The sequence below is a fragment of the Boleophthalmus pectinirostris genome, unplaced genomic scaffold (assembly GCF_026225935.1).
Source record: "Boleophthalmus pectinirostris isolate CB_2022bp ecotype Guang Dong unplaced genomic scaffold, ASM2622593v1 HiC_scaffold_7, whole genome shotgun sequence".
In the NCBI taxonomy this organism is placed as follows: Eukaryota; Metazoa; Chordata; class Actinopteri; order Gobiiformes; family Gobiidae; genus Boleophthalmus; species Boleophthalmus pectinirostris.
The window spans coordinates 40,354,647-40,379,481 of NW_026571473.1; the positions used below are offsets into that span (position 1 = coordinate 40,354,647).

The 24,835-nt window shown below is 43.2% G+C and overlaps 1 protein-coding gene across 5 annotated transcripts in view; it reads left to right on the top strand.

The window, feature by feature from the left end:
- cdc14ab (cell division cycle 14Ab) overlaps window positions 1-24,835 on the top strand; it is a 72,558-nt gene that overhangs the window by 22,809 nt on the left and 24,914 nt on the right. For all 5 annotated transcript variants that reach the window (XM_055164816.1, XM_055164819.1, XM_020932016.2 and 2 more), the window contains 6 exons: window positions 4,007-4,086; window positions 13,939-14,005; window positions 20,320-20,382; window positions 20,477-20,564; window positions 21,977-22,207; window positions 24,319-24,457. In XM_055164816.1, the coding sequence (XP_055020791.1) occupies window positions 4,007-4,086; window positions 13,939-14,005; window positions 20,320-20,382; window positions 20,477-20,564; window positions 21,977-22,207; window positions 24,319-24,457 (668 nt within the window). The remainder of the gene's footprint in view (window positions 1-4,006; window positions 4,087-13,938; window positions 14,006-20,319; window positions 20,383-20,476; window positions 20,565-21,976; window positions 22,208-24,318; window positions 24,458-24,835) is intronic.

Sequence of the window (24,835 nt, forward strand, 5' to 3'; positions counted from 1 at the left end):
ATAATCTGTTGCAGTGTCACTTGTACAACAGTGTTTGGAAACGTTGGGTTTGACCTGCAGTGGATTGTGGGATTAAACCTCAGAGTTCCTCACTGCTGGATAAGAACATGGATCTGTTAAAATAATGAAGCGCATGGTTATGGTTATAACAGAGTTAATGCAAAGATGAGCTTGAGTTCAATTGTTTGATTTATGAATGAAAATAAGGAAATATGAATTATTTCTTTTATTTTATTTTACAGTTAAATTATTGTTTATGTAATTAGGGATTTTTTGTAATCTTAAATGTGGCAGAAGCACTTTGTTCCTACATGAACTGCCCACTTCTTGCAAAAAAAAAAAAAAAAAAAAAAAAAGACCTTATGGAATTTGGCAGATTTGTTTTTGCAGTTTTCAGTTTTAGGGGGTTATTTTTTCTTGAACATATATGGAGATATATATCGTATATGGAGATATATATCGTATATTGAGATATAGCAAAATATATCGAGATATATTTTTTGATCCATATCGCCCAGCCCTAGTGTGTGGTAGGGATGGGCATGATTATTCGATTAATCGCTAATTGATCATTAAGAATTTCGTCGATTACATTCATTTTTAATTGACAAACTGAATGTAGGTCACTGTGTGTAGCGTAGGGCGACCAAACGTCTGTTTTTCCCTGGACATGTCCGTTTCCCACGTCCTGTCCTGATTGTCTGTTTTTTTTTTTTCTTTTATAAAGTGATGCAAATGTCAAGGTTTTTATTTCCGTTCATTGGGTCATTAAACTGCATCAGAAGGAGCGAGACACAGTCAGTCTGTCTGAAACACGCCGAAACACAAATTAGTGTTTAACAATGACTTGTACAAGAAATTCCACACTCTCCATCCCGGTCAAGACATGTGTGAGTCCATGTGCACAGTGTGTAAAGCAGCACGTATGTGTCAGGGTCCAGTGTGTCAGGGACCTCAAAGCACCAGGACACAGAAAAACATGAAAAAGTTTTTCCAGGTGAGAGTCGCTCGATGTGGATGAGGAGGCCCCGCCCCCCTCCCCCCGTACGCTGTCCTGGTTTTGACAAACACAAATCTGGTCACACTGACCTGTATTCACCTGAGTCATGTCTTTTAATCCAACACAAGTTGAACCACATCAGCGACACAAGAGCTGGAGTTTTATCTTCACTTAGTTTATGTAAATGAGTCATGTGGTTTTAAGTTTTGTTTCTGTGAGATTCTCCTGGCGATCAATTAAGAAAATTTAATCGAATGCCCATGGTCAGTGTGTGTGGTCAGTGTCTCTGGTCAGTGTGTCTGGTCAGTGTGTCTGGTCAGTGTGTCTGGTCAGTCTGGTCAGTGTGTGTGGTCAGTCTGGTCAGTGTGTGTGGTCAGTGTGTGTGGTCAGTCTGGTCAGTGTGTGTGGTCAGTCTGGTCAGTGTGTGGTGTGTGTGGTCAGTCTGGTCAGTGTGTGTGGTCACTCTGGTCAGTGTGTCTGGTCACTCTGGTCAGTGTGTCTGGTCAGTGTGTGTGGTCAGTCTGGTCAGTGTGTGTGGTCAGTCTGGTCAGTGTGTCAGTCTGGTCAGTGTGTGTGGTCAGTCTGGTCAGTGTGTGTTGTCAGTCTGGTCAGTGTGTGTGGTCAGTCTGGTCAGTCTGGTCAGAGGTGTAGAGGAGGTAAACAGGTTTAAGTTTTAATGAGTGTGACCTCCTGCTGTGAGAGTCGAGACTCACCTGAACCTCCCCAAAGCTTTTATACAAGTTAAACTCGACACCAGGACACAGACGCAGACAAAACTCAGTTATTTTACTGTTGGTACAATACACACCTGGCACATTTCACAAAATAAAAAAACTGCACCTCAGTATTATTAATAACGCATCAAAGTCCTCGTTTACATTATGATTTTTTTTTTTTATTGTGAATTAAATAGTTCAAAATTTAAATATTCTCCTTCAAGTTTACAAGGAAATAATAATTCTGAGTTGTTGTTTCCGTGTTAAACTGGGGAAATGTTTTTTATTTAATGTGTGTGAGCGTCTGGGGAAGGTTCTGATTGGACAGAGACGCCAACGGATTTACGTCTTTGTGAAGAAAACACAAACTTCAGCTGCTCCCGGCTTTTCTGTCGTCTCGGTTTGTCGTTCCTCCACGGACACAAACACCATCCAAACTTTTCCCGCAGTGGTTCTGATGATAATTTTGAAGCAGCGGCTGGAGAATCATGCTTATTCTTGTTAAAAATAATGTTGGTGATTCAGTGCATGCTTGTTGTGTCGCCCTTCTGACGCGATCCAAACGATCCGGCTCCACCAGTCCTGGCTTCGGACTTTCATCCACGTCTCTTTGGATTTGTGAGCGGGACGCGGGAGTGGGCTGAGGTAGAGCAGCCTCACACTCAGTTTGTCTTCTTCCTCCTTCTCCGACACTCTTCCCGTTCTCCTCGTAAAACCTGATGAGATAATTCTCCAGCCCCAGACGCTCACACACATTAAATAAAAAACATTTCACCAGTTTAACACGGAAACAACAATTCAACATTATCTCCATGTAAACTCCAAGGAAAATATTTTAATTCCCAACTAGGGATGGGCATGATTAATCGATTAATCGATAATTGATCATTAAGAATTTCATCGATTACGTTAATTTTAATCGACAAACTGAATGTATGTTTGTGTGTCGTGACCAAACAGGTGTGTACATGTGTCTCTGCATCAGAAGGAGCGAGACACAAACAGTGGGTCAGTCTGTAACGAACCGAAGCACAAATGTGGATTTAACCAGGATTTGTAGAAGAAATTCCACACTTTCCGTTGCGTTGGGACAAGTGTGAGTCCATGTGCACAGTGGATAAAGCAGCACATATGTTTCTGTGTCCAGTGGGAAAAAGTTTTTCCAGGTGAGAGTCGCTCAATGTGGATGACGAGGCCCCGCCCCCCTCCCCCGTACGCTGTCCTGGTTTTGACAAACACAAAATCTGGTCACACACTGACCTGTATTCACCTGAGTCATGTCTTTTAATCCAACACAAGTTGAACCACATCAGCGACACACGAGCTGGAGTTTTATCTTCACTTAGTTTATGTAAATTAGTGATGTGGTTTTAAGTTTTGTTTCTGTGAGATTTGAACAAAAGTGAATTAAACACATTATAATGTCAAACAGCTGATGTGGATCTAGAGTCGTTATGTTTATATGTCGTAAAGTTGAATTTATTTATGCAGATTAGTGCAGATAGTAATAATAATGATGATCATTTTAATATAAAAACGTTAATGATTAATCGATAATCGACTGTTAATTCTTCCGACGATCGATTAAGAAAATTTCATCGAATGCTCGTCACTATTCCCAACTATTTAATTCAGAACAATTAGAAAACATCATGTAAACATGGACACTTTGACAATACTAATATTTCTGTTTCGCTCTGAGGGAGTCTCTGTCCTGTCTGGTGTCGTGTCGGTGTCTTGTGGGATTTCAGTGGATTTCGGGCTCTTCCTGGGGGCGGGGCTTGTTCTGTCACTCGGGTTTGGGTTTATGTCGGCTGTTGGGGTTTGAGACATTTCTACTCGTCGTTTGTGCGCTCGCTGAATTTGACGCATGTGTCTGTTGAGACGTGTCCCGCTCACCAGTGTTGATTCGGCGTCATGACTTGTTTTGGCACTCGGAGATGAACTGTTTTGTCACTGACAGCGGCGTTTGTGTCGCGGCTTCATGTGAACCGCACAGACAGCGGCGCTTTCTGCACTCAGGCTGCGCGCGCATCCACTGTGTCGATAAACACAGCACACGTTGGTACAAACGTCATCACGCTTGTTCAACGAGACGAGTCAGAGCGACAGAAGCTTCTAACATTCACCCTCTTTGAGAACGAGAGAGACACGAGGAAAACAAACAAGCTGCAAATAGAACTTATCGCCGCCGGAAAAGTTATTGAGCTTGTTTAAAGTTATCGTACGATTAATTGATTTATTGATTATCGTTACAGGCCTATTATATACTTTTCTTTGTTGTTTGCAGGTGATTTACTTGAAGAAAACTCCTGAGGAAGCGTACAGAGCTCTGGTGTCTGGGTCCAACGCCTCCTACCTCCCCTTCAGGTGAGACACGGAACTGCACCGGATTAAAATCACCGCACTAAAGGAACTACAACAGTCACAACAGAAAAACAAACTGGCACAGAGGGATTCTACGTTTAAACGACACGTGAAAAACAGAAATAGTGTGAAAAAACAAGTTACAGCTGCATTGTTAAACTTTTCTGGTGGTGGAGGCTTCGTCCAGCGCTTTTCTTTCTTCATGGAGATGTTGTCGCTTTGTCTGGAATGTTCCACAGTATGACTTTAAACCTTTCCATCTTCACGGAGACCAAACTAGACCAAGTGACAGGTCAGATCTGTGGAGAGGCGACCCCGCTCACAGTCACAATATCTGTTTTTTAGGTATTTTTGAGCTTTAAAACCACCTGTGATTGAATAAATAAATAAAGTAGAGCTGTTTAATAAAGTCACACTGTGGAACATTCCGGGCAGAGTAATGACGTCTCTATAGAAACAAGCAGGCGACGGACCCTCAACCGAAAAGTTACACAGTGTAGCTTTAATGTCACTGAGTGTTCGAGGTGGAAATGGAGAAGTAGTTTTGAACGATTTCAAACCTGATCTGATCCTTCACCACAGAAAAGAGGAGCTGAACTGTCGTTTGTTTTGCCAAAATCCACAAAACCGTGTTTGTGAATGAACATAAAACAACAAAAATGCAGCGTCAGATGTTCCTCAGATCAGCTCACGAGAATTCACAAAGTTTCAGTTTTATTTACACTAAACATCCAAACTCGGGTGTGTCCAAGGTCAGAATTTATAAAATCTGCTCTGGGGTCAGTTCACTGTTCTGACCTTACAGTTTGTTTTTTTATTTTGTATTTTTCTTATTATTTATTTCTTATTTATTTATTTTCTCCTAAAATTTTGGTTTAGTCCTGATTTTAGTCCTGGTTTTAGTCCTGGTTTTAGTCCTGGTTTAGACCTGATTTTAGTCCTGGTTTAGTCCTGGTTTAGTCCTGGTTTAGTCCTGGTTTAGACCTGGTTTAGTCCTGGTTTAGACCTGATTTTAGACCTGATTTTAGACCTGGTTTAGACCTGGTTTAAACCTGGTTTAGACCTGGTTTTAGTCCTGGTTTTAGTCCTGGTTTAGACCTGGTTTTAGTCCTGGTTTAGTCCTGGTTTAGTCCTGGTTTTAGACCTGGGTTTTAGACCTGGTTTAGACCTGGTTTTAGTCCTGGTTTTAGTCCTGGTTTAGACCTGGTTTAGACCTGGTTTAGACCTGGTTTTAGTCCTGGTTTTAGTCCTGGTTTAGACCTGGTTTTAGTCCTGGTTTTAGTCCTGGTTTAGTCCTGGTTTAGTCCTGGTTTTAGTCCTGGTTTAGTCCTGGTTTAGACCTGGTTTTAGACCTGGTTTAGTCCTGGTTTAGTCCTGGTTTAGTCCTGGTTTTAGTCCTGGTTTAGACCTGGTTTTAGTCCTGGTTTTAGTCCTGGTTTAGACCTGATTTTAGTCCTGGTTTAGTCCTGGATTTTAGTCCTGGTTTAGACCTGGTTTAGACCTGGTTTAGTCCTGGTTTTAGTCCTGGTTTAGACCTGGTTTTAGACCTGGTTTAGTCCTGGTTTAGTCCTGGTTTAGACCTGGTTTTAGTCCTGGTTTTAGTCCTGGTTTAGACCTGGTTTTAGTCCTGGTTTAGACCTGGTTTAGTCCTGGTTTTAGTCCTGGATTTTAGACCTGGTTTAGACCTGGTTTTAGTCCTGGTTTTAGTCCTGGTTTAGACCTGGTTTAGACCTGGTTTTAGTCCTGGTTTTAGTCCTGGTTTAGACCTGGTTTTAGTCCTGGTTTAGACCTGGTTTAAACCTGGTTTAAACCTGGTTTTAGACCTGGTTTTAGTCCTGGTTTAGACCTGGTTTAGACCTGGTTTTAGTCCTGGTTTTAGTCCTGGTTTAGTCCTGGTTTAGTCCTGGTTTTAGACCTGGTTTTAGTCCTGGTTTAGTCCTGGTTTAGACCTGTTTTAGTCCTGGTTTAGTCCTGGTTTTAGTCCTGGTTTAGACCTGGTTTAGACCTGGTTTAGACCTGGTTTAGACCTGGTTTTAGTCCTGGTTTAGTCCTGGTTTTAGTCCTGGTTTTAGACCTGGTTTTAGTCCTGGTTTTAGTCCTGGTTTAGACCTGGTTTAGTCCTGGTTTTAGTCCTGGTTTAGTCCTGGTTTAGACCTGGTTTAGACCTGGTTTTAGTCCTGGTTTTAGACCTGGTTTAGACCTGGTTTAGACCTGGTTTAGTCCTGGTTTAGACCTGGTTTAGACCTGGTTTAGACCCTTTATTTTTGTCTGAGCCAAACACATGTGTAAAAAAACTATCCCAGGATCGTTCTCTCTTTCTCGTCTTGTCGTGGTTTTATCTCCTGACGTCCTGAGTCGGGTTTTAACGATCTCCAAATCTCCCGGTACGACATCATCACGACATGAACCTCACGCTACCATATTTATTAAGATATTTTGAAGATGTGACACTTTTTTGCTTTTAAAACACCTTGACAAGAGTTTAATGTGAATTATTTCCGTCACAATCCCAAGAATTCAAGTCAAAAACACATTTCTTCGTGTCGTTTGCGCTGAAATGCATCATGGGAAATGTAGTTCTCTGTTTTTAAGCTGTTTCTTCTATAAAACCTGCATTTAAACAAAGAAACTTGTGATTCGAGACATTCTGACAGCAAAACGATTTTACTGTGAGACTTTTGAGACGATATTTTAGTGATTGTGACATCCCCAGTCCTGAGATCTGGTCCCTGAACGCCTCACGCTCTCTTTACAATCCTCTGTGTTTGTGAGATAAAGAACGATTTCTCAAATAGGAAAAAGAAACAGATCAGAAAACGGTAAAAAATGAACAGATATAAAATGTTTCTGTTTACTCCCCTCCTCTCTTTCTCTTTCTCTTTCTCTGTCCTCTTTTTTTTTCTTTTTGTCTTTCTGTTTGTTGTGAGGCCGCTCTCTGTGTTCGAGCCCCGACTGTCCAGGAAAACACTGGGCCTTTTGTCCTGCACCTCTCCTCCTCCTCCTCCTCCTCCTCTTCCTCCTCCTCTATCTCCACCCCTTCACCAGTTTGTCTCTCTCCATCCTTCCTCTCTCTTCTCCTCTCTTCCTCTTCCTCTTCTCTCCACCTTCCCCCCTCGTCTCTCTGTTCTTTCCTCTTCTCTGTCTGTCCTTCTTTCCTTTCCTCTCTTCTCTTCTCCTTTCTTCTCTTCTCCTCCCTCGCTCCGTGCGTCTCTTACGTAACCGTGGGTGTTTTAATGAGCGCTGTGGATTAAACCCGATGCCCCGCCCCTCGCGCAGCAGCAGAAGTGCCGCTCGTTTGTTTTAAGTCTTTTTAATCTTTGCTGGAATTTCCACCGTTTCAGAGAATTTCTCCGGAGTCACTAGAGTCTCTGTAATAAATAAAGACTTCACGGAACATTTCTCATCCTTACACTGTTCTCCGTTCACAAGAGAAAGTGACCTGCAGCGCTCGGTGTGAAGAACTGTTCAGACTGAGTGTGACGTCACCCACAGTGTTCTGCTCCAGTCAAATGAAGCTCACTGAGGCCTGCAGCGACGAGGGCAAATTTAGAGCTCCATGTTTGGAATTCTGACCGGGAGTATCATAGCAACCGGTTTAGTCCTGGTGTAGTCCTGGTGTAGTCCTGGTGTAGTCCTCGTTTAGTCCTGGTGTAGTCCTGGTTTAGTCCTGGTTTATTTCTGGTTTAGTCCTGGTTTAGTCTTTGTTTAGTCTTTGTTTAGTCCTGGTTTAGACCTGGTGTAGTCCTGGTTTAGACCTGGTTTAGTTCTGGTGTAATACTGGTTTAGACCTGGTGTAGTCCTGGTTTAGACCTGGTTTAGTCCTCGTTTAGTCCTCGTTTAGTCTTTGTTTTGTCTTTGTTTAGTCCTGGTTTAGACCTGGTTTAGACCTGGTTTAGTCCTGGTTTAGACTTGGTTTAGTCCTGGTTTAGACCTGGTTTAGTCCTGGTTTAGTCCTGGTTTAGACTTGGTTTAGTCCTGGTTTAGACCTGGTTTAGTCCTGGTTTAGTCCTCGTTTAGTCTTTGTTTTGTCTTTGTTTAGACCTCATTTAGACCTGGTGTAGTCCTGGTTTAGACCTGGTGTAGTCCTGGTGTAGTTTTTGTTTAGTCTTTGTTTAATCCTGGTTTAGACCTGGTTTAGTCCTGGTTTCATGTTTGTTTGTTTTTTTAATTGTTCATATTAACCCGCTCTATATGATCCTGTTTTTTTGTTGTTTGTTTGTGTTTTTTTGTTTTTTTCTCGCTGTTTTGTGCGTCATAGACATTTTCTTCATAACAGAGTCTCGCTCCTGTAACCGTTAGAATCACGAGCTTCATGTGCGTGTGACGTCCACTTCTTTGTACAGTCTGGCTTCTGTAGGCTCTGTGGTCCTGGGCCGGTCCTGGGCCGGTCCTGGGACTGAGAGCAGGTGCAGTATTTGTCAGAGTTTGTCTAAGTGAAGTCTTGTGTTTGTGTAAATGAAGTCAGCGCGAACACGTCACACTCTGTTATAACTCTGACTCTTTTTACGGGACGTGACTCCAGACTCTGCACTGAGCTGTGAGACGACAGGAAGATCGAACCAACAACTCACTGACACACGAGGAAAACACCCTCAGTAAATTTAGATTTCAAGAGTTTAATATCAAAAAAAGATATCTTGATTTTGAAATAAGGGACAGACTCAATAAATTCTGATTCTGAAACCACGATGAGAATAAAACTCCTCTCTCTTCTGACAATAGAAGGTGATTTTTAACTCGTAGTTCTGTCTTTTCTATTCCCACCTGGCCTCATCTGTTCAGTCCTGTCTTGGCCCTGGTTTAGTCCCGGTTCAGTCCTGGTTTAGTCCTGGTTTAGTCTTGGTTTAGTCCCGGTTCAGTCCTGGTTTAATCCTGGTTCAGTCCTGGTTTAGACCTGATTTAGACCTTGTTTGGTCCTGGTTTACACCTGGTTTAGACCTGGTTTAGTTCTGGTTTAGTTCTGGTTTAGTCCTGGTTTAGTTCTTGTTTAGTCCCGGTTTAGTCCCGGTTTAGTCCTGGTTTAGACCTGGTTTAGACCTGGTTTAGTCCTGGTTTAGTTCTTGTTTAGTCCCGGTTTAGTTCCAGTTTAGACCCGGTTTAGTCCTGGTTTAGACCTGGTTTAGTCCTGGTTTAGTTCTTGTTTAGTCCTGGTTTAGTTCTTGTTTAGTCCCGGTTTAGTCCCGGTTTAGTCCCGGTTTAGTCCCGGTTTAGTCCTAGTTTAGTCCTGGTTTTAGTCCTGGTTTAGTCTTGGTTTAGTCTTGGTTTAGTCCTGGTTTATACCTGGTTTAGTCCTGGTTTAGTCCTAGTTTAGTCCTGGTTTAGACCCGGTTTAGTCCCGGTTTAGTCCCGGTTTAGTCCCGGTTTAGTCCCGGTTTAGACCCGGTTTAGTCCCGGTTTAATCCCGGTTTAGTCCCGGTTTAGTCCTAGTTTAGTCCTGGTTTTAGTCCTGGTTTAGTCCTGGTTTAGTCCTGGTTATAGCCTTATTCTTTTGGTTTGGATCAGACTTTGGACTTTGGAGGAAGAAATTTGATGTTTTTTTTGTTGTTAAAATGAGTCGGTTCTATTTTTTACTTCACCACTTTTGTTTTAAATCAGACAAAATAAAAAACTTGTGATCAGTTTAATAAACGGAGGATCGTGAGGATCAGTCACATTGATCCCAACACGATGGAATCTTAAGAGTCCCAGAGGCGACCAGCAGGGGGCAGCACACTTCACTCTGTCACTCACTCATTTCAAATCTACGTACGGTTTTTTTCTGTCTTAACGGGAAAAACACAACCTGTTCCGTTTGAGCAGTTTCCAGTGTCCAGGTCCAAAGTTCTTCCTCACTTCCATTATGGTTTCAGAGCGTCCAACAGTGTCCAACTAGCATGTTAAGTGTGCACTTCCTGGATCTCAGCCAATAAAAAGCTTTATAATTAGATTTATTTTTATTTTTATTTATTTATTTATTTCATAAAGCATAAAAAGACATCGACAGTGTCACAACATCAGACACACAAGAAATTAAAGAAAAGGAGCAGAAAGAAGAAAAAATCTTCTGTTCTCTGCCCCCTTTTCCTTTTTCAAGACAAAACATCAACACCGATGGTCACGAAACATCCCAGATCAGTTCAGGCACAATTACTGATTAATAATAATTAATGATAATTGTAAACAGTAAATCTTCATTATTATACACAACAACTTAGTTTTCTTTTTCATACAAACACACTGCATTCGATTTTATATGTTTTTTAAATGTCGTCATTGTACTTGATTCTTTTATTTCTTTGTCAAGATTCTTCCATAAGTTTAACTCCTTTCACAGCGACGCTTCGCTCCATAAACTCTGTTCTGAATCTGGGTTTTTTAAACATGTAGGTTCCTTTTAAATTGTCGTGTTTTGTTCTCGTCTCAGTCGTTGAATATTTACAGGTGACACTCTGCACTTTGCTTTAGACACGACGTTGAGGAGACTTTAAGTTGAGCAAATATTGGGTTGTTTGTCTCTCTACAGTATAAAGTCTGTTGGTGATAATTCTTAAGGCCCTTTTTTGTAAAATAAATAAAGGTTGTAGGTAGGGACGGGCATTCGATGAAATTTTCTTAATCGATCGTCGGAAGAATTAACGATCGATTATCGATTAATCATTAACGTTTTTATATTAAAATGATCATCATTATTATTACTATCTGCACTAATCTGCATCAATAAATTCAACTTTACGACATATAAACATAACGACTCTAGATCCACATCAGCTGTTTGACATTATAATGTGTTTAATTCAGTTTTGTTCAAATCTCACAGAAACAAAACTTAAAACCACATCACTAATTTACATAAACTAAGTGAAGATAAAACTCCAGCTCTTGTGTCGCTGATGTGGTTCAACTTCTGTCGGATTAAAAGACATGACTCAGGTGAATACAGGTCAGTGTGACCAGATTTGTGTTTGTCAAAACCAGGACAGCGTACGGGGGGAGGGGGGCGGGGCCTCGTCATCCACATTGAGCGACTCTCACCTGGAAAAACTTTTTCCCACTGGACACAGAAACATATGTGCTGCTTTATCCACTGTGCACATGGACTCACACTTGTCCCAACGCAACGGAAAGTGTGGAATTTCTTCTACAAATCATCGTTAAATCCACATTTGTGCTTCGGTTCGTTACAGACTGACCCACTGTTTGTGTGTCTCGCTCCTTCTGATGCAGAGACACATGTACACACCTGTTTGGTGACGCTACGCACAGCAACCTACATTCGGTTTGTCGATTAAAATTAACGTAATCGATGAAATTCTTAATGATCAATTATCGATTAATCGATTAATCATGCCCATCCCTAGTTGTAGGTGAGTTTTACACGTTGAACCCCAAATTTCCACACAGTCCATCAGATCTGGTACAATTCTAGAGTTAAACAAAGTTAATAATGCTGCACTATTTAGTGAGAACTTTACTTTATGCAGAACAGCAATGGCTTTGGAAATTTTGCCTTTTGTGTCATTTATATGAGACAAACTCCAGTTTAGACGTTCATCAATCAATCAATTCGATAAATAAATAAAAACAATAAATCAATTAGATGCAGGCAGTTCACAGAGGATTTATTTTGATCTCAAGAGCTGCTTATGCAACACATCAATACAAAAATTAAAAAAATAATAAAATCCGGTACAGGGACTTTCACTCTCACACACTTTTTATTGGAGGGAAAGAGTTGATCATTTTTGCTTTTAAACCGTGACTTAAATGAAGTAAAACCTTTTTCCTCGTGTCGTCTCGCTGTACTGGAGTCTGTACGTGAGTGTGTGAGTGACAAACCCTCACTGTCACACACACCTGCTCCACTCCAAACTTCCACTGTGCTTCAGTTTGTCAGAGTGAAACACACAGAACTGTCATCAAACCTGAACCCAGGATGTGTCGTGTTGTTTTCAGGGGTCTGTGCTCTTTGACTCATGGGCCCATAAATTATTTTCTCTGCTGCATTTTCTTCCTCATTTGCTTGGTTTCAGATAATTCTATAGACCAATACTTTTTACTATTGTTAGAGCCCAGATTTGTGTTGTAAAACGTTGAGGTCTTGGGTCTCGTCAGTTTTAGAAATGAACAGATTCGACATTTGTGAATTGACCTTTTGGATATTTCATGGCAAAGTACAAGATAATCAATAACGAAATGTGTCCCTCGCGTCCCGTCTGGGAGTATGACGACATCACGTTCTACAATTTGAAAACCACCAGTCCAGTGGAGCTCGTCCCACCCGTGTGTCGTCTGTGATGTGCACGGCGTCGAGCGTCTGGACCGATCAGGGCGAGAGCTGCGAGAGCGGAGCTACAGCGGAGCTACAGCGGAGCTACAGCGGAGCTACAGCGGAGCTACAGCGGAGCTACAGCGGAGCTACAGCGGCTCAGAGCGGCTCAGAGCGGCGAGGCTCAGTCCGACAAAGATCACTTTAGGACGAGGATTTAGAAACATTAAACATTTATTAAGTTTATGTTGTGAAAATAGAAAAGAATCCTACAACTAATCCAGAACAGGGCGGCTCGTGTGTCTCTGTGTTGTCCGTTTAGGAGCAGCGTGAGCGTCGTGCACGAGAGGTTCTCCTGGTTTACTGTTGAGGACAGATTTACCTGTAGCCTTATTTTGTTTTTTAAAAAAGTCTGTATTTACAAAGACCTTTGAGCCTGTTTGCATAACTACTGCCCTCTAGTGGTGGGCAGGTTTTATCACAAGACGAGCTTCACATGGACATTTTACACTTCCACTGCCCAGGACTAATGCTCTGAAAAGAAGTGTTGTGTACAGAGCGACAGAGCTTTGGAACACGCTCCCCCAAACCTCAACTGTTCACAAACATGAACCAAGTTTTACGGAAATGTTAAAGAAATATATTGGAAATTGTACATAATTATATTTAGTCACTCATTACACATTGTAATTTATTGGATATATTATAATTGCAGTAGTGTTGTGTAGTGCAGTAAACTGTGGAACAGGACTGTATGAACTTATGTGTCAACTTTTTGTTATTATAATGGAACATTTTATTGTAAATTATGCAAACTTGGACCAGGAAGAATAATCTTTACGCCAGTGAAGACTAATGGGGATCCAATAAATAAATAAAATCCAACCTTTGTAAAAGCCAGATGCCCTGTCAAAACACGGGCAGGTTGAATTCCCAAAATGCATTGCAATGGTCTGTGGGAGAATTCTGTCTGGAGCTGTTAAGAACCAAAATATTTCGCTTTTATGGTACAAGCATGAAACTTTGCAAGATTGGTAACACCTCCAGGACTAATATTTCTGGATATTGAACCAATTCTAATTTAACACTGGAGCCGAGAACTGCACACGTCACAAAATGGACGACATGAAAACAAGGCTGGTGTAAAAAACACTGCATAATCTCTTTATTGTCTAATTTGCTTAATTTTCCATTTTGAAATGTTCAACAACTATTTTTTTCTAAAGTCCAAAGCAGTAAGGAGCTCACGTGGCCACTTTCCTTGAGAATGTAAGGGTTGTATGTTTTTCTTGATATAATTATTTCAGCCTCTTTATAATATCACAATAAATATGGTACGGTGAGATTCATGTCGTGATAATATCGTACTGAGAGATTTGGATATTGTTACATCTCTACAAATAACATAAGAGTCCAAGCTCGCTGGAACACTCAGACTGATCACATGTGCCGTTTTAATGCGTTTTGTATTTTTTGGCAGTGTGTGTTAATGTGTTTCCATGGTAACTGATGAACATTCTGCCATAAAAATACACGAAGAGCACCCCAACCATCTCTAATCACAGACATGTTACTCTCGTTTAACTGTGTCTCTCTTCTTGTTTTTGCAGAGACGCGTCTTTCGGGAATTGCACCTTCAACCTGACGGTGCTGGAATGTCTGCAGGGCGTCAGGAAGGTGAGGAGAGACTTTAAACTTTCACGAGACGCTTGTAAAACGAGCCGTAAAGTTAAACTGCCTCCTCCTCCTCCACCAACGCCGCCGCCGCCGCCGCAGGGACCAGAAAATACTGAAACGACAAATATTTAAACACTCGCACCTCGCGGCAACAAGGTCCCTGGTTCAACTCTCGGGGCTGTGTGTGTGTGTGTATGTGTGTGTGTGTGTGTGTGTGTGTCTGTTTCCCTCCAAAACAACACAACAGTTCAGATCGTCCAGCTCGTGAGGGAGAAGGGAGAAGTTTTGGGTTTTTTTTAAGCGTTTACTAGAAATAATTTACAAAATCCTGGGCAGGTGGTGTTGTGTCCTGTAGAGATTTCTTGGTGTTGTTTTTGTGTTTGTTGTGTGTTTGTGTGTGTTTCTGTGTGTGTTTTTGTGTGTGTGTTTGTGTGTGTGTGTGAAACTGAAGCAGATCAGAGTTGAGTTTGGGGTCACACAGACGACTCCACTCATCACATTACATAAGAGAGAGAACAGAGAGAAAGAGAGAGAAAGAAAGACTGAACAACGAGAGAGACTAGAGAGAGAAGATAGAGAGACAGTGAAGGGGTCAGCTGAAGAGAGAGAGAGAGAGAAAGGGGCCGACTAGAGAGAGAGAGAAAGAAAGAGACTGAACAGAGAGAGAGAGAAAGAGAGGGGCTGACTAGAGAGAGAGGGAGAGAGAGAAAGAAAGAGACTGAACAGAGAGAGAGAAAGAAAGAGACTGAACAGAGAGAGAGAAAGAAAGAGACTGAACAGAGAGAGAGAGAGAGAGAAAGAAAGGGACTGAACAGAGAGAGAGAGAGAGGAAAGAGACTGAACAGAGAGAGAGAGAGAAAGAGACTGAACTGAGACAGAGAGAGAGAGGGAAAGAGACTGAACACAGAGAGAGAGGAAAGAGACTGAACAGAGAGAGAGAGAGAGAAAGAAAGAGACTGAACAGAGAGAGAGAGGGAAAGAGACTGAACAGAGAGAGAGAGGAGAAAGAGACTGAACAGAGAGAAAGAGACTGAACAGAGAGAGAGAGGGAAAGAGACTGAACAGAGAGAGAGAGGAGAAAGAGACTGAACAGAGAGAGAGAGGAAAGAGACTGAACACAGAGAGAGAGAGGGAAAGAGACTGAACAGAGAGAGAAGAGAGAGAGAGGAAAGAGACTGAACAGAGAGAGAGAGAGAGAGGGAAAGAGACTGAACAGAGAGAAAGAGAGAGAGAGAAAAGAGACTGAACAGAGAGAGAGAGGGAAAGAGACTGAACAGAGAGAGAGAGAGAGAGAGGAAAGAGACTGAACACAGAGAAAGAGGGAAAGAGACTGAACAGAGAGAGAAGAGAGAGAGGGAAAGAGACTGAACACAGAGAGAGAGGGAAAGAGACTGAACAGAGAGAGAGAGAGAGAGAGGAAAGAGACTGAACAGAGAGAGAGAGAAGGGGGGGCACACAGAGAGAGAGAGAGAGAGGGTAGAGGGAGGTTAGTGAGGGAGAAAAGAGGATGATGAGGAAAAAGCAGGAGAGATGGAGTGAGATGAAGAGAGAGAGAGAGAGAGTCACGGGGAGAGACTTTGTTTTGTTTTTTTCAGGTTGTAGAATGTGATGATGTCACACTCTCAGATGGGGTCAGAGGTCAGAGGTCAGAGGCAGGTCTGTAGATCACACTGAACTTCACAACCAGCAAAAGAAAAAGAACAGAGGAGAGAGAGAGAAACGGATGGAGAGAGAAGAAAGTGTGCAAGGAAGTGAAAAAGAGAGGAATGGAAGGAGGGAAAGAGATGCAGAGACGATGGTGAAAGAAGGAGAGGGACAAAAAAAGGAGAGAGAGAGAGACAGAGGAGAGAAGATGAACGTGTGCAAGAAAGTGAAAAAGTAAAAAATAAAGTGTGCGGAAAAGAGAAAACGTTAAAAAGAAGAGGGAGGAGAGAGGGAGGAACGAGAATGGAGAGAGAAATAGAGAGAGCAGAGGATGGAGAGAGGAGACGAGCGAAAAAAGGTTAAAAAAAAAGTATGGGGAAAATTGTGAAAAGATGGAGAGAAAGGGTTACAAAGAAAGGAGAGAGAGAGGGAGGAACAAGGATGGAGAGAGACAGAGGAAAGAAGAGAAGATGCATGTGTGCAAAAAAGTGAAAAACAAAATATAGAAGAAGAGTGAAAAAGAGAGATAGAAAAGGTTACAAAGAATAAAAGAGAGGGAGGAGGAGCGAGAGAAAGAAGAGAGGGAGAGAGACAAGAGAGAAGATGAACATGTGCAAAAAAAAGTTAAAAATAAAGTATGGAGAAAATAGAGTGAACAAGAGATATAGAAAGGGTTAGAAAGAAGAGTGGAGAGAGAGAGAAAGGGAGAAAGACAGGAGAAAAGTTGAACGTGAGCAAGAAAGTGAAACATAAAGTAAGGATAAAAGAGTGAAAAGATAGAGATAGAAACGGTTACAAAGAAGGAAGGAGAGAGAAAGAGGAGAGAATGGAGAGAATGGACAGAGGAGAGAAGATGAACGTGTGCAAAAAATTGAAAAAAAGTTAAATTATGGAAAAAGAGACAGAGAAAAAGGGTTACAAAGAAGAAAGGAGAGAAGAGAGGATGGACAGAGGGACGGAGAGGAGTGGAACATGTGTAAAAAGTGAAAAAGTTAAAAATAAAGGATGGAGGGATGACGGAGGGAGGGAGAGTTGGGAGAACAGTCCGTCTTTGTGCTCGGACACAAAAGCCGCCGCAGACGATCACAGAGCGAATCTCCTCCTCGTTTTTCCTCCTCGTTTTTCTCGTCGTTTGTGGCCGTGGCTCAGCAGGTCGAGCCGACGCCCGCGAACACACAGGTCAACAGTTAGATTGAACGTCGCCCCTGTGCCCTTGAGCAGGACGACGTGTGTGAGCGCGTGAGTGTTTGTCGTGTTTGGTGTTTTAGAGCCTGAAGGTGGAGACAGAAGAACGTGATATTAAAAAGATCCAACGTGACGGAGAATCAAGTGTCACACAGTCGTTTCCCATGATTCTCAGTGACAGTTGCTGGATTTACACTTTATTAAAGGTTGTATAGAGGATTTTCCAAGGAACGAGAAATCCAGCGACTGTTTGTCCTTTTTCAAATGTTGCGCATGTGTGAAACCACCCCCCCCTCCCCCACAGCTCCTACGTAGAAACGCCTCCTCCCTCCTCCTCCTTACGCCACAAACAGGTTTGTTTACAGCCGGTGAACTGCACATGACTTGTAAACAACTAACTACAGTGTTGGTTAGGCAAGACGGAGAAGTGAGGAGGAGGGGGAAGAGTGGATCGGGCAGCGGGGACAGGAGCAGGAAAGGGGAGCAGAGAAGGTTGCGCGGAGATTCAGTGTGAATGAACTAACTACAACACGCAGCAGCAAGTGGACTCTTTCTTTGCCTTGAAAATGACGTTTTCAGACATAGGATGTCGCTTTCGTGTCCTGAAAAACGTTTGTCTCGCTCTTGGAAATAAAGTACGTTTTCATAATAAGCAGAAGTTTCCTGTCCAGGAGTAATTTGTGGACCAGTGGTTCAGTCTTTAGACCCTTCGTCTGCTTCAGTCGCGCCATCGCTGGAATGAATCTACAAGAATCACCTTAGTTTGGCTTCGCTGCTTTTCCCCTTGTCTTCTTCTTTCAGCGACCTCAAAAACGGACTTTCTTTTGCGGCGAACTGCTCCTGGATTCTTGTCGCCATTGCAACAAACTTTGTGCGAACTGCGAGGAAGATATAGGTCAAAAAAAAGCCGCTAAGAACTGTTGAATTTGGTGGAGTAAACAGCGTCTGTGCGTCTTGCGTCTGTGGACTGTGTGACAGTCGTACGTAAACCACGTACCGGCGGCGCAGGCAAGTCAGTTACACTAGAAACGTAGGGAGTTTGATTGACAGCCTGTCAGCTCACAGATAACGAGGCAGTGTCGTTATCTATTGGCAAATGTTTAGCCCCACCACGTCCAGAGTTGATGAATTTTTATTCTCTTTTTTTTTGGTCATCATAATTACAAGGCTCCTGCATCTTTATAATCTATCACTGACAATTTGAAACAAAAAAAAAACAAAAAAATCCTCCATACAACCTTTAACACTGGATTTACACTACAGTTGTAACGTGTTGTTATTGTCACTGGTTTCCTCGTTCTCTATGTTCAGAACACAACACTAATCTGACCAGACTGCAACACTTCAAGTCAGTTTATCGACCGTGAGTGAACTGTAATGACCAAAACCTTCTGTAGGAGTGAAGCAGCTGAATTGTAAATGAGCCTGGATGATGAGATGAGCTCATGTGTTTGGGTAACGATGTGTTTGATTAATCTGTTGAACAGGTCGTTTTGTGAAGTGTCATCAATAGTTTATTGTAACTTCAGAAGTTGTTTGACTGAAACTTACAGATTTCAAGTGTTGTTTCATTCACAGCTGAGAACTCAGCTTCACCGTGTCTGATCTCCACAGCAGAGTCCTGAACGCCAAACCAGGGTCGGGTCCCGCGGGCAAATAGTTGCTGAAGTTGCGGATTTTAACGTTCTGAAATTTTATGGGCGGGTATGTTGACGAGTACTGACACGGACATTACACAGGACTACACCAGGACTAAACCAGGACTACACCAGGACTACACCAGGACTAAACCAGGACTAAACCAGGACTAAACCAGGAGACTACACCAGGACTACACAAGGACTACAACCAGGACTACACCAGGACTACACCAGGACTAAACCAGGACTAAACCAGGACTACAACCAGGACTACACCAGGACTAAACCAGGACTACATCAGGACTACAAGGACTAACCAGGACTACACAAGGACTACACCAGGACTAAACCAGGACTAACCAGGACTACACCAGGACTAAACAGGACTAAACCAGGACTACACCAGGACTACAAAACCAGGACTACACCAGGACTAAAACCAGGACTACACCAGGACTACACCAGGACTAAACCAGGACTACACAGGACTACACAGGACTACACCAGGACTACACAAGGACTACACCAGGACTAAACCAGGACTACACCAGGACTACACCAGGACTAAACCAGGACTAAACCAGGACTACACCAGGACTACACCAGGACTACACCAGGACTACACCAGGACTACACCAGGACTACACCAGGACTACTCTTGAGAGAGCGAGAACCTGGAGTCCATGTAACAGGTGGCTGCAAAGCGCAGCCTGCGGTCGCTTGATGAACTACACGGGTGCACCTCCAGACCTGTTCAGACAGTGAGTCCTGGTTCAGTCCTGGTTCAGTCCTGGTTCAGTCCTGGTTCAGTCCTGATTTAGTTCTGGTTTAGTCCTGGAATCAGTTCTGGTACAGTCTTGGGTTAGTCCTGGTTTAGTTCTGGTTTAGTCTTGGTTCAGTTAGAGCAGGCATGTCCAGACTATGGCCTGTAGGCCAAATGTGGCCCTCAGACAAATTTTTCTTGGCCCACAGTCTTCCAGATGAATTGGCCCATCAATTAAAATTAACTTTTTACTGCACGTTTTTTGAAAATCTACCTTGATAAAGATAATAATTAATATTTAGTGTGTGGTTTTAAGGATCTTAGCATGAATAAAGTCTGATTCTAACGTGTTAAACATGCACATATTTCAATAATTCACTGTACTGAGCGCCAGTCTGCGGCCTTTGATCGACCCTCTGCTTTGTCTGTGTTTAGATGTGTGGCCCTTAATAAAAGTCTGGACACCCCTGGGTTAGAGGCGTATTGAAGAAAGTGTAACCGTTTCATTTCGTGATTGTAATTCTTGAAGTCGTAACGTTTCAGTTTGTATTCTGACGGATGCTTCAGTTAGAATCCTTTTATTTTATGTGATTTTTCAGGGGCCCGGGCGGGTGCGAGTTTAACTTTAATAAAATCACTGGTTAACAGGCAGGTGCAGTGCTGCACTGCACGAGTCCGGGCGGGTGTGGGTCTACAAAAATGGACCCATGCAGGACTCTGATGCACAGCGTATGTGTCAGGCTTTTTCTCTCTGTGTGTGTATATGTGTCTGTGTGTCTGTGTTTGTGTCTGTGTGTGTGAACAGAAAACAAACCAACAGGAGGAAACACACGCAGACGTTTCTCGCATTAATAAATAAATATATCTTGTATTTGTTCAACTATGGCTCGTTTCTGCTGTAGTTTTGAGAAATAAAAACATCATTATTACTGTGACTTCTCCACAGATCTGACCTGTAACACGGCCTGGTGATGTGGCTGCTTCTCACACTTTAGGAAATTCCAGGAATTCCAGGAAAACCAATCCTCCACGGGGAAAGTGACTTGGTGCAGGTGTAAATCATGTCGTCTTTGTGTTTCCAGGCGCTGCAGCATGGATTCTTCGACTTCGAGACGTTCGAGGTGGACGAGTACGAGCACTACGAGGTACGAACATCAGCCCCGTGTGTCAGACGGAGCTTCAGTCGTTTCTGTCGAACATTAAACCTGTTTTTTTGTTGTTTTTTTAAACCTCCTGCAGCGAGTGGAAAACGGAGACCTGAACTGGATCGTCCCGGGGAAGTTCTTGGCCTTCAGCGGCCCTCACCCCAAAACCAAGGTCGAGAACGGTGAGTGACGACGCAGACAGGAGAGATACTTTTACAGAACAGACGAATAACCGCAGTTTACTTTTTAGAATAAACGCCGACACACACTGCCCGATTTTTGGCTGTGATTTGCTTCTCTAAGTTCAGGGAGGCGTGACCCGACTTTGTGTCTTCGTGTGCAATTCTGAAGCTGCTGCGCTCCTCTGTCCGATCAGAACCACCAAACATCAACGACGAGAACAGACGATAAAACAGAGCGACGGACACACAAAAATAATCATAAGACTTTATTCCTCACCTCTCGTAAAGTTGTAAATTTAAAGTGCAGCGTCTCGTCCACATTATCCAGAGAATTTATCTGCCACAAATAATGAGACCAGTTGACAAAACCACATTGTGAATTGAGTTTGAGGCAGTTTTTAAAAGTAAAAAGGTGGGAGTAGTTCCTCATGTATCCGTGTGTCATTCGTTCATTTGTTTTTCGAAATAAAACCAAAAATAAGAAAATGAAAAATATTTTCTCCATTATTTGTCTCCAAAACCAAAATAAATAAACAGATAATGATTTGTTGTTGTTTTTTTTCAGTTTTTGATTTTGTGTTTAAATGAAAAATGGAAAAAAAAACGGATAACGGACGTTTCTCGTTTATGTGACTTAAACTGCGATGACGGACTTTTGCGCTGCATACGGACTGAACCAGGTCTAAAACGATACTAAACCAGGACTAAACCGTTTTCAGTCCTGGTCTGGTCCCCGTCTCAGTCCCCATCTCGGTCCTGGTCCTGGTCTCGTTCCCGGTCTCAGTCCTGGTCCTGGTCCTGGTCCCGGTCCGGTCCTCGGTCCCGGTCCTGGTCCTGGTCCTGGTCCTGGTCTCGGTCCCGGTCTCAGTCCCCATCTCAGTCCAGGTCCTGGTCCTGGTCTCAGTCCCCGTCCTGTTCCCGGTCTCAGTCCCAGTCCCAGTCTCAGTTCTTGTCTGGTCCCGGTCTCAGTCCTGGTCTTAGGCCCTGGCCTCAGTTCTGGACTTGTCCCGGTCTCAGTTCTGGACTTGTCCTGGTCTCAGTTCTGGACTTGTTCCGGTCTCAGTCCCGGTCTCAGTCCAGTTCTGGTTCTGTTCTGGTTTAGACCTGGTTTAGTCCGGCATCGCAGTTTAAGTCACGTAAAAGGGAAACGGTTCTTATCCTTTTTTTCCATTTTTCATTTAAACACAAAAGGAAAACAAAACCAAAAAAAACCAAAACAAACAAAAAAATGAATCATTATCTTTTTTTTCATTTTGGTTTTGGAGACAAATAATGAAGAAAATAGTTGTTGTTGTTTTTTTTCTTATTTTTGGTTTTATTTTGAAAAACAAATAACAAACAGATTGTTTTACCTTGTATTTTTTCATGTTTGTGATCGTGGTTGTTTTAAATCGTTCTTGCGCCCCCTGTAGGTTACCCGCTGCACGCGCCCGAGGCATATTTCCCGTATTTCCGTAAACACAACGTGACGACGGTGATCCGACTGAACAGGAAGATCTACGAGGCGCAGAGGTTCGTCAGCGCCGGATTCGACCACTTCGACCTGTTCTTCGTGGACGGCAGCACCCCGAGCGACGCCATCATGAGGAGGTTCCTCTCCATCTGCGAGGCCACGGACGGAGCCGTCGCCGTGCACTGTAAAGGTGAGAACAGAACACCACCGGGACTGGACTAAACTGGGACTGAACCGGGACTGAACCAGGACTGAACCAGGGCTGAACCAGGACTGAACCAGGGCAAAACTAGGACTAAACTGGGACTGAACCAGGACTGAACCGGGACTAAAACAGGGCTGAACCAGGACTGAACCAGGACTGAACCAGGACTGAACCAGGGCAAAACTAGGACTAAACTACAGCTAAATTGGGGCTAAACTAGAGCTGAACTGGGACTGAACCAGAGACTAAATCAGGACTAAAATAGGACTGAACCAGGGCTGAACTGGGACTGAACCAGAGACTAAACTGGGACTGAACTGGGACTGAACTGGGACTGAACCAGAGACTGAACTGGGACTGAACTGGGACTGAACTGGGACTGAACTGGGACTGAACCAGAGACTGAACTGGGACTGAACTGGGACTGAACTGGGACTGAACTGGGACTGAACCAGGACTAAACCAGGACTGAACCAGACTCCATCATGAGGAGGTTTTTCAGCATTTGTGTATCTGTGCACGGTAAAGGTGAAAGAAAACAGGACTAAAACTAGACTAAACCGGGTGTAAATCAAGGTGTAAATCAGGACTAGTTCCGGACTAGAGCTGGACTAAACCAGGTTCTAAACCAGGGTCTAAACAAGGAGAATTGTTGTAGTTTTGTAAACTTTTGGATTTGGGATTTTGTGCAGCTTCGGAGCCTTTGTTTGACTCTGATCGACTCGTTTAAGGTTATTTGGAATTACAAAATAAACATATTTTATAATTTGACCTCATGTCTGGACTAAAGCTGCACTGATTTTTTTTCATTTTTTTCTGACATTTTTTGTTCAGCAGCTTCACTTTTTCATTTAGTCAGAACATAAACTCTTCCCTGTCTGAGCAGCTCGTCACAACAATGATATTTACCGTTTAGTTTTTTAAAAATAAAGAAGTACAATTTATATTCAGCAGAATTGCGTTAAGCATTTTGGCCCGACCCTCCGCCATATTTTCTGCTTCTCATGTGGCCCCATGGAAAAAATAATTGCCCACCCCAGGTCCATGTGGAGAATAATGTAGTTATGTTTCAGTCCAGCAGAGGGCAGTGCAGGGCAGAAATTCAGGGACCAGAATGTGTTAAAGCTGCTGTGTCAGTGAACCAACGCCAGGTCAGAACCGGCTCTGCTGATTGACTCTTGATAAAATGGGACTGAAAACTGGTTCTTTACCAGTTGGAGCTGGACCAGGACTGTTCTGGTGTAATACTAAGTCTGTCTCTGATGAAATACAGCAAAAACTAGGGATTAATGTAGAGGAAAACACAAACAAATGAAAGACTAACTGCTGTTTAAACAATCTGAACGAGCCCAAAACCTGCACGTGAGGACAGAATGTGACAAATAAACCAGAACCCAACCACAGATGGAACTCCTCTGTCCAAACCCCATACCCGTCTGTGTGTGGACCAAAACCCGTCTGCACATTTGAACCTGATTGGCTGTTACCTGGTGTGTCTGTGCTGATTGGCTCTTATCCGGTGTGTCTGTGCTCTGATTGGCTGTTACCTGATGTGTCTGTGCTCTGATTGGCTGTTCCCTAACATGTCTGTGCTCTGATTGGCTGGTCCCTGGTGTGTCTGTGCTCTGATTGACTGTTACCTGACATGTCTGTGCTCTGATTGGCCATTATCTGGTGTGTCTGTGCTCTGATTGGCTGTTACCTGGTGTGTTTTGCGCTCTGACTGGCTGTTCCCTAACATGTCTGTACTCTGATTGGCCATTATCTGGTGTGTCTGTGCTGATTGGCTGTTACCTGACGTGTCTTTGCTCTGATTGGCTGTTACCTGGTGTGTCTGTGCTCTGATTGGCTGTTCCCTAACATGTCTGTGCTCTGATTGGCTGGTCCCTGGTGTGTCTGTGCTGTGATTGACTGTTACCTGACATGTCTGTGCTCTGATTGGCCATTATCTGGTGTGTCTGTGCTCTGATTGGCTGTTACCTGACGTGTCTGTGCTCTGATTGGCTGTTACCTGGTGTGTCTGTACTCTGATTGGCTGTTTCCTAACATACCTGTGCTCTGATTGGCTGTGTCTCTCTGTTCTTCGTGGTTTGTAGCGGGCCTGGGCAGGACGGGCACTCTGATTGGCTGTTACCTGATGAAGCATTACCGGTTCACGGCGGGAGAGGCCATCGCCTGGATCCGGATCTGCAGACCAGGATCCATCATCGGACCTCAGCAGAACTACCTGGAGGAGTGAGTACACCAGGGTTTTCATTAAATCTGAAGTAAGAGTTTGGTTTATTCTGATTTTAAAGCCGACTGAATTTCTTCCTGGATCATGTTTCTCATTTATTTTTGTTAAAATAATTCTGGTGCTTCATGTTCGTCGTGTCGTTGTGTCGTCCTTCGATCCGGCTCCTCCAGTCGTGTCTTGGGACTTTGATCCACGTCTCTTTGGGTTTGTGAGCGGGATGTGGGAGTGGGCTGAGGTTTTGTCTTCTTCCTCTCTTCTCCGACGCTCTTCCCTTCTCCTCCTCAGCTCACAGACGGAAAGTGTGATGAGACGATTCTCCAGCTGCTCCTTCACAATTATCAAAAAGTTTATCGAAATGTTTGGATGGTTTTTGTGTC